Source organism: Protopterus annectens, chromosome 12.part0, assembly GCF_019279795.1.
Source record: "Protopterus annectens isolate FY-2018-M chromosome 12.part0, PAN1.0, whole genome shotgun sequence".
In the NCBI taxonomy this organism is placed as follows: domain Eukaryota; kingdom Metazoa; phylum Chordata; order Ceratodontiformes; family Protopteridae; genus Protopterus; species Protopterus annectens.
The window spans coordinates 1,145,627,562-1,145,646,011 of record NC_056746.1 but is presented as its reverse complement, the minus strand read 5'-3'; the positions used below and the strand labels follow the sequence as shown (position 1 = coordinate 1,145,646,011).

Genomic DNA, 18,450 nt, shown 5'->3' with positions numbered 1-18,450 from the left:
TTCCTTGATCTTCTCACTGGTCATGGACATGGGCTGGGATCAGCCCAAGACAGGCTGTGGCTGCTCTTTAGACCTGGAATCAGCTCATCAGCTGATTATCAGTTGCAGGAAGCTAAAAACTTATTTCAGCTTATATAGCTGTCTCTGTTTAGGATGGTTTACTTATTGTACATACTGACGTTTTGTCTACTGTGATAGGAGAGAAAAAGACCACTATGAAGAAAGCAGCCAATAGAATTGGCTGTTTTAATAAGCAAAACAGTAAAAATGTACAGTTAAGTAGTCTGAAATCTGCCACCCCCCCTCTCTATGCAAAAGCTATATATGCATTCACAATGTCTACCTGCCAACACCCATGTTTAACAGATTCCCTTTTGGAGTGCTTCTGTCTCCCTCACTGTATCCCTTTAAAAACAAGAGACAGCCTTACTCTCCTCACATACTGTTTCTGTAGTCTTTAATTATTTGATGCAGATGTCCTTACATACTGTTTCTTTATTTTTTAATTATTTGATGCAGTATCTATCCCACTGTTGAAAGCACTTTTTTATTTACTAGATACTCTTCCTTACAGGATGTTTCCACAGGTGCCTGCTTGCTGAAAGGCACAGGACTGTAAATGCAATCCTCGGAACACAGAAGATTTAACTGTGAATAGGAGGAACTGATATGAATTTTAAACTGTGACACTTTAGAGTATTCCTCCTCCTCCAAAGTACAGCAGTCTTGGAGTTAGTATATGTAAATAGCAAGAAGTGGCTAGGGGGGGGGACAGAACTGTGCTCCCCGCGGATAAAAATTAACATTTAAAAGCAAGGTTTGGAATTAGCTGATTTTTGTTTTAAATCTGTAGTTTAATTTTCAAAGTTTCTGGTCTTACATCATCAGGATTTGTCACACTTCTAACAGGGAGATGTTTTACAGTTGTGCATGCCAAGGGATGTTTCTCTTTTTAACATCTTTGTGATCTTTTTCTGTTGGCATTTTTCTAACCAAGTTGTCTTCTTTGCTAGAGAGCAGTAAAGGGTAGCAGACTTTACACTTTGGTTTTTCATCAGGTGAAACTATTTTTTGTTTAACTTTGCAGTTTTATTGCTACAACTGGACATTTAAACATTTCCACCAACACACTGCTTTTCATTTTTTTTCTGGGAAAGGCAGGGCACACATTCCTAAACTGTGCATGCCCACAGCTGCACCACTCCCTGAAGAAATTGATAACTTGTTTCCTATTTCATAATATTGACTTGTGCTTCATTAAATATACATAATCTGTATGCTAAGGAATAATTTTATTATGGAAACAACTAGTTCTGGTACGTATGTACTTGCTGACTTTATGGTCTTCAAATCAAATTTCTAACTTTTGTTTACCATATTAAGTAATATCTGATTGAAAGCCAGGTACACTTGCAGGGGGAGGTTTTATTCAGAAAATATCTGTTTTATGATTATTTATAGAAGACACAACATAAATGGGTTTAATGTTCTTACTTTAAAAGGCATGTACTGGTTATGAATCCATTGTGTTGACTGTTATGCATTAATTAACCTAGTGGGGCACTTGATTTATGCTGCATCTGTTACAATCAGTTAAAGGATTTTCTTCAAGTGAAAGTTATTTGCAGTCTGTGACTTTAATCACAGCTAGTTGGTGACTGATCCATTAATACTTGTATGAATTGCTGCCCTTGATTTAGCACAACATGTAGAAGTCTCTTCCAGATATCCTGCCCATTTGGGTATAAACCTCTAAGAAGTTAACACTAATGAGTTGCCAAGTCCTTTTTAATGCTGTAAGTGATAATGGATTTGCGGAAGCAACCCCCCCCCCCCACAAAACAGCAGTTGTGGAGAGCATGGGGAGGGAATAGAACCACCTAAAAGATCATCAGACTGACCTGATCCTTAACATCCAACTGCTGTGCTTCCATGAGGAAGAAAATGGATAACTGGGCTCTTGTCCTGATGAAGGAACAGACGGTACAGGAATAGGGGAGCCATAGGGCCCAGAAAATACCTACAAGTACCTGAATATCTCAAAAATAAAAAAAGTTTTACAAATGTTATAATTTATGTGGAGAGAAATAGTTCATTTTTGGTGAAATTTGATTCACAGAATTACTAAATTATCTATGATGCAATGCAGAGGATGAAAGACCTTAAGTAAAAATACTCTTATCTGCAACAGATTATTTTGCGACTGCAATGAAAATTAAAATTGCAATACTTCATTGTTGATTAAAATAGATTGCATTAGAAGCTTTAAAAAGACAATCTGTATATCCCAACTTTAAAACATTTATAAACGTATGTAGACTCATGCCTAAAGCTAAGAAGCAAAATTACTGGATGGCCTAATTGTTGTTGTGTGTTTCGGCTTTTCCCGGTTAGGAGTCGCCACAGCGGAACTCCGGTCCGCTAATGATTGGCAGTAGATTTTTACATGTTGAGTTGCCGGCCCTGACGCACAACCTTCAACAAAGGTACGCCCATTCACGCATGTCTCCACACAGAAGACACTCTAGCTGAGAATCGAACAGGACAATGTCTTACTGTGAGACGACAACGCTACCGCAGCACCACGACCGCAATTATACATACTCCAAACACAAATGAAGCTAAAACACGTCAATTATTTAACTGTATGTTAAGTAAAAGGATATCATAAGAAGTAAGATGTAACCAACTTTGGCTGCTGCATCCTAGTTCTGAGTAAAATTTAATGCTCATTTTAATAATTTGCCAAACAGGTGAAAAAATTATGTTGACATTTACAATTCTGTGGAAGGTTTTTCCTTGACTAAAGACAGTGAAAAAGAAATGCATTCTGTAGTTAAGTATAGTAAAACCAGGCCAATGCGACAGAAGACAGTAATGATTTGATTTAAGGTATTATTGGTTACTTCATATGGTCCATCACATATTTTTTTTATTTCATCCTTTATGACATGGAAGTTTCCTAACAGCTGGTCGATATCAAAACTTTTACTTGTATTAAAAAAAGAACTTAAGGGAGAGTATAAAGTTACAAACAAGTATAAAATTATAAGCCTACTGCTTTGCCTATTCACATTTCTATGATTTTGGAGAAACTGATAACCAGTCAAAGAACTGCCCCAAGTCAAAGCAGCTACTCAGATTTTAGCATCACTGTTTCAAGGGCAACCACTCTACATTAGTAGCACGAATGATGATGTCAGCTTGGGTATATAAAGATTATGCTGTATCAAAGGTAGGTTACTGCCTATTTATTCACGTGTCAAAGGCCTCTGACATGTCTGGTCATCATGATATCATCTGCAGTTTATCCAACCTGGATGTCACTAGAGATGTGTGTGTGTTTCTAACACAATATGCTGTATTCACATTGGTTCTATGTTTTGAGGTAAGTACTCAGTGTGTGTGTGTGTGAGAGTGTGTGTGAGAGTGTGTGTGTGTGAGAGGGTCTTCAAAGTTCAATGCTGGTTCCACTGTTCTTTCTGACACTCCTGGCAAATTTGGTTTGCAGTCTAAACTATTTATGGTGATAACATTGTTTTTATTTGCTTCAAATGCTGATAGAAACTACTGCTGAAAATTTGCTTCAAATTTTGATGGAAAGGACCTCTGCAAACTCAACAGAAAGAGTCTGAAAGACTAAGTTTTGAGCTGATGAACAAAACCTGCAAATCGGTGTTAAACTCTAGCTATGAAACTTATTTCATAACTGTGTCATGTGGTTATTGTGGTTGAATGGATCAATATATATCCCTATTTCGAGTTGACACTGGACTCCGACACGTCCTTTCAACACTGTATTAATATATAAGAAAGTGTCCAGTAAATTGGCTTGGTTATATGTGGGTGCTTGTCAGAAGACTGATAATTTACTGACAGGCAGAACAGTGAGTGGACAATACCAGTGAGTGCGAGTGACAGAGTGAATGAGAGAGTGAGTGAATGTGTGTGTGTCATATTTAGTGGTAGGGATGGTGTTGTTTTTAGGATAGTGTACAGAGCTGGAACTAGCATTAGGGCTAGCACATGAGTAAGGTAGTGCGGGTCAGGGAGCAGGGTTTGAAGCCCTAACCCTAACTTCGGTCACACACATTACCCTGAAAATATCACTAACCATAACCTTAACACTATACAGAAGGCATAGGTTTGGTATTGTTCCTTAAGTTTGTTTTCATTTGTGACTGTGTGATGTTTGGTATTGCTTTGGCAGTATTTAGCACTTGCATTTCATTTCTTTGAGTCAGTGCCAGATACTTGTTATGTGCTGTTCCTCCTGTCTACTTTCTGACATTTAGACATTGTTAGGGGAAAATGTTACTGTACCTATTTTTGACATTTTCCTTCTGTTTTATTCTAGTTATAGCAAAACCTGATTCCAAGATATCACAGTACTGTATCATGTTTTTTTAGATACATATCTGTAAGCCAATATGAACTCATTACATGTATGTAAAATGTAGGCAATTACTTCTGCAAAAACATTCAGACTTTCTCCCCTTGAAACTACTGTATTCACACTGTATCATACTCAACTATCAAATGCTATTCTACAATGCCTTGGCTCAAGTTTCCCATTCTTACAGCACTTTTCCTGTAAAAAGTTGTAATCATGTACTATAGCATTATCTAAAGAACTTCTTGAGAGAATTTTATTTTTATGCCCATTTCAAGTTATCTATTTGTTACCTGCTCCAAGACCTCAGAGGAATAAAGCCCTGACTACGACTCCGGTGACCCAGGTTCGATTAGCATCTTGGGCGACTGACAGAGCACCAAGGAGGGATGGGCACAACCATTCAGGTGGAGGGTGGTACGCCGGTATCTCTTGATGACGATATCTACTAGAGGCTGGGCCACTGCCAGAGGAAACGTGGTCAGTGGACAGCGGTGGGCCTGGCTGAGCTGCTGAGGAGGTAGGGAATTAAAAGACATGCCCACATTACATATCTACCAAAAGGCCACAGGGGGGTGAGGCTAAGTAAGACACCCACCAGGACAGAAGCCCACACGTGGTGAGCCCCATTACCTAAGTTCTGTGATTGGCCCAGCAATTGCCGGAATAAGTCCAGGGGAGCATGAGGGTCAGGCCTGTAACAATAAAGGAAAGGAGCGACAAAAGGCAAAAAAAAAGTTATCCCTTTCTTTCTGTGACAACAGACGTTTTATTTCTATGCGAATTCTGCAAGTAAAAAAACAGCTGCAATAAACATTATTTTGTACTGTCTACCAATGAATCTAAGCGGTCGTATTCTTTTCATCTGTCTTTCAGCTTTATCAAGTCTGTTCTCATACCTGGCACCGCATATGGTATAATCCCATTTCACATCTTTAATTACCTACAAAAAGTAGTGTGCTCTACTCTTACCCCATCATAAAGTTGCACTTACACATCTATCATTAGAAAGATGAGCTCCATACACAAATATGCAATAGCATGTAAGGCCAACTCCATCAGCCAAGATCAGTTAAAAGGGGAAGTCACCAAGTGTTTATAAAAGGCCACATACCAAGGTAAGGAGAAATATCTGCTTCAGACAGCCAACCACTGATACAGATCACAAAAAATGTAGCTGAGGATACTTTTCCCCAGGATTCAAAAATGCCTACACTAAGTGTAGACCGTTCTGAGTGAACAGACAACAGAGACAAAACTCACACCTTCTTCCTCCTAATTTTAGTTTTCCTACTGATATTCTTGCGCTTTAAATATTGACAAGGATTCATAAAGGTTACCACAAAGTGTAGACTACATGTACACTCAGTGTAATCTTTCTAAGTGACTAGAAAGCAAAAAAAAGGTGATACGAATGTTCTTGAATACATATTGTGTACACCTAGTGCAGGCTTTACTGAATCTGGCCCTTTATTTTTTGCAACCAGAAATGTGATTTGGCAGGAAGGTTCTTTTCAGCCAGGATCCAGGCAACATGAAAATAAGGAGCACAAAGTAATGTAGAATTACACTCGACTGAATTACAATTAACAGTAAAAATAAGCAGAGCCAAGTCACTTAGCACAGAGAACTGAATTACAATTAACAGTAAAAACAAGCAGAGCTGAGTCACTTAGCACAGAGAACTGAATTACAATTAACAGTAAAAACAAGCAGAGCTGAGTCAGTTAGCTCAGAGAACTGAATTACAATTAACAGTAAAAATAAGCAGAGCTGAGTCACTTAGCACAGAGAACTGAATTACAATTAACAGTACAAACAAGCATTGCTGAGTCACTTAGCACAGAGAACTGAATTACAATTAACATAGTAAAAACAAGCAGAGCTGAGTCACTTAGCACAGAGAACTGAATTACAATTAACATAGTAAAAACAAGCAAAGCTGAGTCACTTAGCACAGAAAACTGAATTACAATTAACATAGTAAAAACAAGCAGAGCTGAGTCACTTAGCACAGAGAACTGAATTACAATTAACAGTACAAACAAGCAAAGCTGAGTCACTTAGCACAGAGAACTGAATTACAATTAACATAGTAAAAACAAGCAGAGCTGAGTCACTTAGCACAGAGAACTGAATTACAATTAACAGTACAAACAAGCACTGCTGAGTCACTTAGCACAGAGAACTGAATTACAATTAACAGTAAAAACAAGCAGAGCTGAGTCACTTAGCACAGAGCAATTATAATCAATGAGGTTCATGTAACATATAAAAACATAACAGAAGAAAAATATTTTAAAATAATATTTAGTATGCTATGTCCTAAGATAAAATTAGCACTATGGTGACCTTTTGTTCTTACTCCCTACTTATTACTGCTCAAAGGTGTAGACAAACAGCTCCAGAAAACCTCTTCAACTGGTGACGAAATTCATAAACTCTAAACAGGTATGCTATTTTTTTTTGTTATAGGTACGTCCTTAAAAAAGAAAAGAAAAATGAAACAAACAGCTGAGGCAAGACAGCAGAAAGACTTACGTACCAAGTCCCATGACCAGCACAGCCTATATCTGAATGCCATTCCCTACTGTAAACATCTGCATCAGAATGCATGAATGGCTTTACATGTTTTGCAGTTTTTCAGTAAGACTGCGGTAGAGCAGATTTGGATCAACAATACTACCAAGGAAAGGAACACTACGGTTACCACTGTCATCTCCCTAGCTTTCAAACAGGTATCAATCCCACCACAACTGTAGCATTTCTACAGTTTCCTGTGTAAACTCAAGCCCTTAAGTATTAAATTAGCTAAATAAAATCATTCCATGCAGTTAGTTCCCCGAACAGAGACAGAGCATCTGCATTACATGTTGTCCAAACTCAACAGTAAACAAGATGTCTGAGATTTTGGGGGTATACCATGTGGCACAGAAGAGAAGCTATAACTTAATTTTGTTTCCTCATGTTCAATTCTCCTTCTTCTCTCGTTCACGCATTCTGCTTTCACCTGCTTAATCCAGTACAGGGTCAAGGACGAATAACAGCTTATCCTGATATTCCCTGGGTGCAAGACAGAGAAACTAATCCTAAATGGGGTCACAGCCTATGCAGGATGCACTGACACAGAAAAGACACCTACAACCATTTTACTAGAAAGTCTCTGGGACGTAGGAAGAAAACTGAAATACCTGGCTCTACAAGAAGCAACTCCAGCAGAGAACCAAAATAAAGAACTAAGTGCTGCGATACACCACTGCTAACAACTGTGCTACTATACTGTCCTAGTCAGGTGTCAATAAAAATGAAAATCACTGTGAACATGGATTCTGAGAATCTATCAACAATAATGGCACCAGCAACTACAAAAGCAGTACTTGGTTACCTACAAAATTGTGACGGAAACAACTAAAAGCATTTAGAAGTACCTATGGTGGGTCACAAGGAACACATCTCTATAGTGGGAAGACCTCAGGTTTAAAAGCAGTCTAGCAAAGTTGGCACATGCCAGGAGAACTAAATGTGAAATGTACACCACCCAGAAAGAAAGAAGAAATTCATGATACTTTTCTTAGTAAAAATAGTGACCACGTACCAAGACATTTTCCATACCTTCCATCATCACCTGATTCACACAAATACCACTGCTGTTACTACTACTAGTACTATTATAACTACTACAAGTATAACCACAATAAGCCACTTACCAAAAGTGTGTCCAAGGCATCAATAAGAGTAAGAGAAAAACTACAGAAAAATAAGAAAGTACAATGTTACTATCATAAAATAATTATGCTAACATCAACAAAATCAGATTCAGATTACTGAGTGTCTAGGTTGTAATTGTAGTGATCAATGGCCCAATCAACACAGCTGGAAAACTGAAGCTAATAGGTACATTATTGGCAAAAGCCCTCACCCTTCCTTTTAATTAAATAATCAATTCTAATGTTGTGTTTTGAATTTTAGGAAAACCTATATTCCTCCATTTCAGGCCTTTTAACTAAACTGACATTCTGTGCAATCTGTCTGATTATGTCAATGTGCATCCTGCATATAAAGAAAAACAACAAAAGTATAAATGGCTACATCCTGTGGATTGAATCATGGCACTACCACAAAGACCCCTAGATGGTTCTATAATACAGTCCTCCTCTAATTCCACAAAAAAGGAAACATGATATCGTACAGAATGAAACACAAGGATCTCAAACTACACAACAGTTATGGGACTCTGACAACCAATTAGGGCAGTCAGCTGCATTGTAGGATATACAGCAGCTGTTAAATGCAAGGCATGAAAAGGCCAGATGCATAATACACTGTTACCTGCTATATAGTGTTGGACAGTGCTGTCTAGAACCACGCAACAAATTCAGCAGTCCTACACTGAACAATTACAGTAAACCCTCTGCCCTATCTAGACAGCTGCATAAGGTTTAAAAAATCATAGCTGAAGTCTATATTTACTGCTTAAATGTAATATCTGATATTAAAGGTCCACTTAAGAAATATGAGCAACAAAGGAAGTTTTATCAGCAGATTATCTTTCCTTGAAAATGAGTCAATAGTAATGACAGAGCCAATGCAGGAGATGGGGCAAGGTGAACGCTTTACAGTGAGCAATACCTGTCTCTTTATGATACACAAATAATTAACAACTAATGTCCTTGCAGGAGAATACAATTACCCATCATACAATATTTAGTGTGATAACTCATAAATAATCCACACAATGCAAACCAAGTTCAGTTCTCATAGCTTCCCCTTCACAAAAAATTGAGTAAAGCAATTAAACTTTAGAACTAACTGGAGACTATCAAAACAACCAGCTCACTTTAAAAGAGTTTCTCGACCTGTTAAATGTCAAATATATAAAAATAATACAATAAATAATCAAAGAAGTCCACTCTCTGCAACCAACAATATTAAATGCATCTGAAAGTTTCTCAAGCTACTAGCCCCTTTTACTTAAATTTCTATATCAAAATCCTCTCCAGATCTCTTTTGCCACATTAAGTGCTTGCACTTCTTTTCCAAACTGTAATTTTTTGAGATAAAAAGATTCTTGAGTTTCACTTTAAAAAGGTTTTTGCTGCTCCCTTAAGTTGTCTCTAGGAATGAAATTGACTTTCAGGTCTATCCATTCCATTGCATTTTATCTTCTCTACCCCTCCACTCACCCCCTAGGCCTTGATGTGATGTGTTTTTTCACCTTGCACCAATAACTTAATGTCAGTAAAGTTGCTTTGTATCCAACATGGAGGTTGTCTGCTTTTCGCTCTTTTTGCTACTGCCTGTTAAATTTATCTACTTACCATGCATTTGATTAGTCTGTATTGGAAGTATTGTACACATTAAAAAAAAAAAGTTAAATTTGGGCAAAAAATTCTTTCCTGATACAAAATATCTGTGTTATGTTTACAAGAGGGACATTACATGGCAGAGTGCGATACATGTGAATCCTTTACCCGTAACACTGTTATAGATAGAAAAAAAGCAAGATAATACTATCCAGACTATAAAACAGCTCTGCATCTGCACCCGATGGGGGCTCATTGTTGAGCTCCATCCCAAGGTCAACCCTGTAGCATATGCCTTTGGGTGACAGACCTTGGGTCTACTTCAGAACGACAAAAACGCAAACTCTCGAAAGCTCACGAGCGAATAATCAGAAACTTGAAAGTGGTATTTTGGGATCGCAGTAAAGTGAAGATTGGAATATTTTCCCTTTCCTCACTGTAGTGCGATCTCAGAGTAGGAATATATATTTAGCAGGGGGGGTGTACCAATTTCGAGTTTCTGATTATTCGCCCATGTGAGCGTTCAAGAGTTTGCGTTTTCGGTGTTCTGACATAGACCCCAAACCTCAAGATAAACATAAGGAAAAGGAGAGAAGAGAAAAGGATAGGGCTCATAAAAATGACAGCAAAAGAGATGACTGAATCTAAGATTAAATAAAAAAAAAAATAGGACAGAAGGGTCTCCTTTTGTCATTCCCATTCTTTTTAGTCAGTACTGTGTCTGAACATTCTTCTGTTAAACAAGTGAGGATGGATATTTATTTTCTATTTCAGCTCTGAATTCAGAAAAAAGCACATTTCTTACAGGCATCTATCTCCCAAATCTTTCAGGTCATACCAAAGTAATTATGTTCCTGCCAACATATTGGATTATGATAAGATGATGAAGGCATTTGTCAATGTCTACCAAAAAAAAAAGAAAAATTTCCCTCTTCTGGTACTAGGGTAGACAGAGACATTTCCTTATGGCAGAAAAACGGCACAAATGTGGATAAAAGGTTGGTTTAACACAAACCAAAAAATAGAAAAAAGAAAAAAAAAAACAGCTAAAAACTTTAATTGGTAAGTGCTTTCATGCCCTTTGCCACTTCATTAGAACATAAAATCAAAACAATCAACAACATATATATGAGAACCAATCAATCAATCAATAAAACATACCACATGATTTTAAAGCCGGTTTTAAAGGCACAGCCTCATTAAGACCAAACGTCTTATCTGCCTGAAGAGTAATTATCCATTTCATCTCAGTGACCTCAGTTCTATTAATAACATCACCCCCTCTCATATCCTTAGCAATTAATTGTAAAGCAACAAACCAAAATAGAGGTGTGCCAAAAGATGCAATGAGCTTAGCTAAAGCACTGGAAGCACTGCACTTTCGTATATCACATAGATGCTCCAAAATGCATTCCTAACGATTAGTCTTCCCTACATAAAAGCAAAAACATACTGCACAAAATAAACTAAGTTCATGCTCTTACAATCAGCATAAAGCCTAGGGACATACCTCCTCTCAGTAACAGGATGTATAAAAAGTTTTCCATAGCAATATACTTACAAGCTTTACAAGACCAGCATGGAAATGTGCCTATCTTTCAGATGCTACAACAGAACTAGTGCTACACTTATAGCAAAGTTGCCTTTTCAAAGACAAGCTATTTTTAAAACAAAAACTGGGTCAATCACCCGCAACATGTCTAATGTCATCATCGCCCATAAGAATAGGCCAGTTCTTCTTGATGACATTACATAAGGTTAATATTACTCAAGTACATAAGTGCAACTCTAGTATTACCTTGTGTAACCAATGATCTACTGGAGGATACTCCATTCACATCCCTCCTGGAGAAGAAATATGGCCTCGCTCTCCAACCTTTAGCTTGCTGAACCTCCCTTATAGATCCATCAACCTCTTTCACAGGATAACCCTGCTAACAAAATCATCGTGCAACTCTACAAATGCTTGATTTAAACAAACGTCATCAGTATTTAATCTAGATGTCCTTAAGCACTGTCCTTTTAACACATTTCTATACATACGACTAGGATGCATACACAAGCATTGGTTGTTTATTTTTTTTTCCTATTTTACACTTCCTTATGGCCAATTTTTTCTGATCCTTACTAATTCCAGTGACAATGGAATTCAAACTTGAAGCACCTATGTTGGCACTGATACAAATGTCAAGATCAGTGATGGTGTTGATCTCGGGACCATAACATTTGTGGCTGGTACCTTCAATGTCAATGACTTCAGTGTTGACGCTGTTGATGTTGGGAGTTCCTTCAACCTCAAGGTTTGGGGTCAGCTCACATGCATCAGTAGCAGCAGCACCAATTTTTTTGGGACCAATGCTGATGTTGCCAAGGTCAGCATTCCAACCTTCAGGATTGATACTCTAGGAATTAAGCCTTGTGTCAATGTTTGCCTTGGTTCCATTGTCAGATATCAGCCTGACATGGTCAGGATCTGGGCTGATCATCTCAATCTCAACATCGGTCCCCATTAGATTAGATGAGGCAGATGCTAAGAAATCCATCCTTGTCAATATCTAAGGTAAAGTACTCCTGAGGGGAATCCATATGTTTGCTTCCTATCTGGCCTCAGAGATAAAATATCTAAGGAGACTGAAGAAGCCTGCAAAGGACCTCTGTCTTGTCTGGGAAGATGGCACATAGCATGGCCAGGCACATAAGAATCCCTTGCTGAGGTGGAAATCACTGTAGGTACAGGCCCTAAGGGCTATAAATTCATCACAGTCAACACTGACACTGATGGCACACTTCGGGATTCATGGGTTCTCCACACATTGTTGCTACTGGAAGGAATCAGGAACAAACCAAGCAGACAGCAGCTCAACATTGAAACAGGAACCTGAAAATTAAATACAGCATATTTTTTAGATAACAGTGGCTAAGGTTCACACATATGCAACTCATTACTTAGGGAAAGCAATTTAGGAAATGCAGAGAAATGGCCCTAATGCACTTTATAAAACACATCACTCCATCCTGCTTAATATGATTAGGCGAATTGTAAATTCTGAATATCAGAGTCAACACAACTCATATGTAACTATACTCAGTACCAAGGCCATCAACTAATACAGTGCTGCAACAATTTTGTAGATACCTACAAGTGGGCATTAGGTCACCTTGGCAGGACACAGAAATGCTCATCAGTTCTTTCAGCATCACTATAGAAAGTAACTAAAGAGTATAAGAGTTCCCAGAAGCATACAGCACCCCCATGGGAAAAATACTGCACAAATAACAGAACCCAGACAGCAGGGTTTGTGGCCAGACATGTATATACAGCTGTACATATACATCTGTCCACAAACCAAGTTAGAAAAGACAACACAACTAGAAAAATATTCCTATAACCCCTACAGCTGTAGCTGCCTTGACAACTAAGTGTGGGCTATTCTCCCAACAGAAAAGGCCAACAGGATTTTGAAACCCATTAGTATGGTAATGTCATCAAAGGATGGCTAGATAAGAATAAGATGCAAATGTTGTTTTCACTATCCTGAAACCTTATGGACTACAAAGCCCATTCTTGAGCACTAATTATTTTGTAGTTATGTAGTGCTTGCTCCACATATTAGCAAAAACACAAACATCACATACAAGTAGCACAGAGAAAAGTACAGTTTTGTACCTACCATAAATGTAGATGTTCGAAGATCCACATTGCTGCAGTCATAACTTGTGGGTAGTCCGCTGTCCTCGGTCGGCCCAAATACCAAAGTATTAGGCTGGCGTCGGTCATGGGCGCTCAGATCTGACGTCAGTGCACCATGGTATTAAAGCGCATGACCGACGTCATATCCTCAGTCTTTTCTTGCCCCAGATGTCAGAAGGCCCTAAAAAGAAAGGCCACAGCCAAAAATAGAAAAACCATGTACAAATAACATCTACAACCCAAACCATACAACCACTCCAAACTACAGAGGGGAAGGAGGGAGGGTAAATTGGACTGCAGCAATGTGGATCTTCGAACATCTACATTTATGGTAGGTACAAAACTGTACTATGTTCTTCATCTCACATTGCTGCAGTCATAACTTGTGGGTAGAATCCCAAAGCAAAGGTAAAGGGAGGCTGGCAAAATCATAAAGCATTGGGAGCTGCCAAAATGCCCTGTAAGACTGCAGTGGCAAATCCAGCCCTAGATTTGGAATAAAGAGGAAGATGGTAATGTTTAGAAAAAGTGTGCACTGAACTCCAAGTAGCTGCTTCCAAAATATCTTTAGTAGCTACCCCCCTTAAAAAAGCAGTAGAAGTGGCAGTAGCCCTAGTGGAATGAGGTCTGATTCCAGCCGGAATCTCTTTACCATGATGAGAATAACAAAAAGCAATACAATGGCCAATCCACTTAGAAATAGTTTGTTTTGAAACAGGTTTCCCCTGAGAGCCCAAAGCGAAAGAAACAAACAACTGTTGAGACTGTCTGAACCCTTTAGTCTTGCTCAAATAATAACGCAACTGCCTGTGAATATCCAAAGTGTGCAGAATTTTCTCCCCTTTATTTTGGGGATCTGCATAAAAAGTAGGCAAATGAATAGATTGGTTCAAGGCCACATTTGAAACCACTTTAGGCATAAAAGTAGGGTTAGTACGCAGAGATACCCTGTCCTTATGAAAAATTAGGAAGGGTTCAACTGCCATTAGAGCCTGTAATTCAGAAACCCTTCTAGCAGACGTAATGGCCAACAAAAAAGCAGTCTTCCAAGACAAAAACTTTAACTCAGACGTAGCTGCAGGTTCAAAAGGAGGTAAAGTAAGTTTTTCCAACACAAAATTGAGATCCCAGGAAGGAGTAGGAGCTCTACGCGGGGGTCTTATGTTCTTTGCCCCTCTAAGGAATTGCTTAAACAAAGGATGAGAGAATAATGGTGGGTCACAGTCATAGTGAGCAGAAATGGCTGCAGCATGAACTTTTACAGAGGAGAAAGACAAACCCTTGTCTAATAATTCTGTAAGATATTGAAGAGAAACACTCAAATCAGGCCTGGAAACATCAAAGCTTTTTGCTTTGCTCCAAATAAAAAATCTCCTCCATTTATTAGCATAAACCTTCCTTGTACTAGGCCTTCTGGCCTCCAAAATAACATTCAAAACTTGTTGAGGAAGCTGCGACCCTCCAGGTTCTAGAACAGAATATGCCAGGCTGTTAGATGCAGGGACTGAATCCTGACATTGAGGAAACGATTGCCCTCCTGAGACAAAAGGTGTGGAATCAAAGGCAAAGGCCAAGGAGGCTCCCGTACTAAACTCCTCAGCAGAGAACTGATAATGTAAAGTCCCAGCCCGAAAATGCAGGAATCTCCTGCAACTGGGCCTGATAGGAACATGAAGATAAGCCTCTTTGAGATCCAGAGTTACCATCCAGTGATCTTTGCCCAACAGAGGCAGAAGTTGTTGCAACGTCAACATTTTGAATTTTGGAATGTCCAGGTATGTGTTGAGGATAGATAAATCCAAAATCGGCCTCCAAGTGTTTCCTTTCTTTGGTACTAGAAACAGGCGAGAATAAAATCCTAGGCCCACTTCTGACAGAGGGACCTGCTGAATAGCCCCCATTTGAAGAAGTAAAGAAATCTGTTTGTGAGCCTCTACCCTTTGCTGAGGAGGAACGTCTGGCATGCCTTTGAAAGGAGGCAATGTGTGGAAATAAAACTTGTAGCCTCGGTCTATAATGTCCAACACCCATTTGTCCTGGGTGACTAAAAGCCAGTTTTGCTTGAAGAGTGCCAACTTTCCTCCCAAAGGAGCTGCCAGACAGGAAGGATCTGGCAGCTGAAGATGCAGGTCATTGGGCCTGTTTACGAAAGGACTGGCCCCTGCCCTCACCTGTAGATTGTGCAGGTGAACTCCACGTTCTAGGCCTGAAAGAACCCTGAGCTCTGCCCCTACCACGTCTAGATCTGCCCCTAGACTGTAAATCAGAAGAAGGGTAAGCCCATCCCTTAGTAGGCCAATTCCTGCTAAACTTAGGGGGCTGCACCTGCAAAAAGCTTTAACAGTCTGCATAGACTTAGCCTTGTCTTCCATTTTCTTCAAGACAGACTCCACAGGAGAACCAAACAAAACTTCAGACTGCAAAGGAGCATCCAAAATTCTAGCCTTAACATGCTCTGACAAATTCTGATCCTTAAGCCAGGCGTGCCTGCGAATAACTGAACCAGTGGCAGCCACCCTGGAAGAAGCCTGTAAAGCATCGAAACCACACTGCAAAGAATGCTTACCCACCTGATCAGAGGCATGGACCAAATCCTGTAATTCCTTACACTCTATGCCCTCTGCCAAAGCATCCACTTTAGATTTTAACTGAGTAAGGAGAAAATTCTGGTACTTCAACATATGAAACTGGCAATTCAAAGCCCTCATTGCTAAAGTGGAAGAGGTATACACTTTCTTACCCCACCTATCCAAAGCTCTAGCATCTTTATCCATAGGAACTGGATTCTTTACAACAGAAGCCCTGACACCCTTAGGACCCTGGCTAATAGTTTCTGGGTCAGCCCTTGGGCTCTTATACAGATATTTATGAGCCTCAGGCACTCTGTAATACCTATCTGGTTTAACTGGCGCAGGAGACAAAGAGTCTGGATTAAGGGAAGCCTCAGAGAAAACGTCTTGAACAACATCCAAAACAGGAGGTATAGCCAAGGGCCGATGCTGTGGTAAAAACAGAAATTCCCTAAGCCTCTTTCGGGAATCTGAGAAATCCTGACCTTCCCATTTAAAATGCTCCCTCATAGAATGCAGGGTTTCTGAAAAGGAAAAATCCTCTGGAGGAGAAGCAGAAGGACTGGAATCCTCTGCGTCTGAATCAGAATAAGGAGGAAAATCCTGAATGTCTTCAGCCGAAGACTCTGAGTAATCTGAAGCCAGCTCCAAACTTTCCACCTCTGGCTCCACCCTAGGCCTCTTATCAGGAGGGGGCATAGAACCCCTGATTAAAGAAATTAAATCTTCTGCCATTTTAAGCATGTGTTTTTTAGGCACAGAACCTGCAGAACTAGGACTGACACCTGTGGAAGGCAAACCAGGCCTGCCTTTGGAAGGTACCTTAGAAACAGAAGGAGAAGGCCTAACCACCTTAGGCAAAGAAGGGAGAACAGCAACCTGAGAGGCCCCCTCAGCCTGACCTGACTCCTGAGAGGCCACATCTTGCAAAATTAACGTCTCCCCCTGAGACTCAGCTGAAACCTCGGCTGGATCCACAGATTCCACCGTAGTTTCTAAAGAACCGGCGTCCGGAACGGACGACTCATCCTGCTTGGACCTTAACGATTTTTCTTTGCGCTTCTTCGCGGTAGCGGGCATCGGAGGATCCGACGGCATATTATAATTACACCGCTTACCGAAGACAAGCCTAGCGCAATCTAACCTACGTTTAATGGTGCGCTTATTAAACCTAGCACAAAAGCGACACCCGACTACGTCGTGCTCAGGCCCCAAACAAGGAATACAAAGAGAGTGGTAATCCCTATGCGGTATCTGTTTCCCACAAGAAATACAATTATTCACTTTTTCTGACATCCGGAATTAACTAAGGCAAGAAAAAACAAAAATATTCCCCAACGGGGTACTTAGCCCAACTTGGTTTCAGTCTGAAACTCAGAATACGAAAATTTCAGAACGCCGAACGGCACTTGCAAACGCTGCTTCTGCTTCGGACCATGCGGCAAAAAAGACTGGGGATATGACGTCGGTCATGCGCTTTAATACCATGGCGCAATGACGTCAGATCTGAGCGCCCATGACCGACGCCAGCCTAATACTTTGGTATTCGGGCCGACCGAGGACAGCGGACTACCCACAAGTTATGACTGCAGCAATGTGAGATGAAGAACATCACACTGCTATCAGTGGATTGTGTTGATTAAAATCTCCATAATATGATCTGTACTTGACAAACCTTTTCATGCATGCTGCATGTTGTACACACTAAACACAATTTCATGTATTTTTACCAAGGTCCTTCTGATGTAGTCAGTCGTGCACAGACTGCTATATTATGAACCCCTATCTCCATTCCACCAACACTCTGCATTTATACTAGCAAGGCAAGCAGGCTGCTCCTTATGCACTCCCTGCAATTATTTCTCCAATTTTTGAAAGCACCATAGATGCAATTATATGCAAAGTAACAGCAGGAGCTGATTCTGCATCCTATGACAATAAGGTTGTAATGCTCCCACAGCACTATTAAATGCAGTGCACCCATCCGTTCAATCTGTGCACATCAGAAGTCATCATATTCTCTTCCAAGACAATGTCTTGTTGCACATGCACACACATATACAATTGATATTGTTGTGTTTATGTGTATGCACCTGTGTGTGTTGTGTCCCATAAAGTTATATCACCATCATTCCCTGATGTATGTGTTAAGATGCGGAACACCATCTTCTCAATTTGTTTCAACTACCCCCATGCTTACATTTTAACACCCTCCCAATGCTAAGATTTAAATAATTTCCACCCACCACCCATTACCTTGGATGACTCTACAGATGTACAGGACTACCATGCTATGCATCCTACACATCTTGGGCTGGTAGTGCACAGCTGGTAGCACTCTGTATAATGTAGGAAAGAGCAGTATTATTTCCCCACACTTGACAGAAGTCACGAATATCACAAACCCAACTCTGTTTATGAATCTTAGTCATGACGCCAGTGAATCCTAAGCAGGACCTACTGTTCATCTGAAGGGAGCACAATGCCAAAAAT

The 18,450-nt window shown here is 39.8% G+C and overlaps 1 protein-coding gene across 1 annotated transcript in view; it reads right to left on the bottom strand.

Annotated features, from left to right (window-relative positions):
- The window catches only part of LOC122817035 (ER degradation-enhancing alpha-mannosidase-like protein 2), a 516,571-nt gene that overhangs the window by 472,149 nt on the left and 25,972 nt on the right, over positions 1 to 18,450 (bottom strand). Inside the window, exon 3 of the mRNA XM_044090167.1 lies at positions 8,101 to 8,140. Coding sequence (XP_043946102.1) covers positions 8,101 to 8,140 — 40 coding nt within the window. The remainder of the gene's footprint in view (positions 1 to 8,100; positions 8,141 to 18,450) is intronic.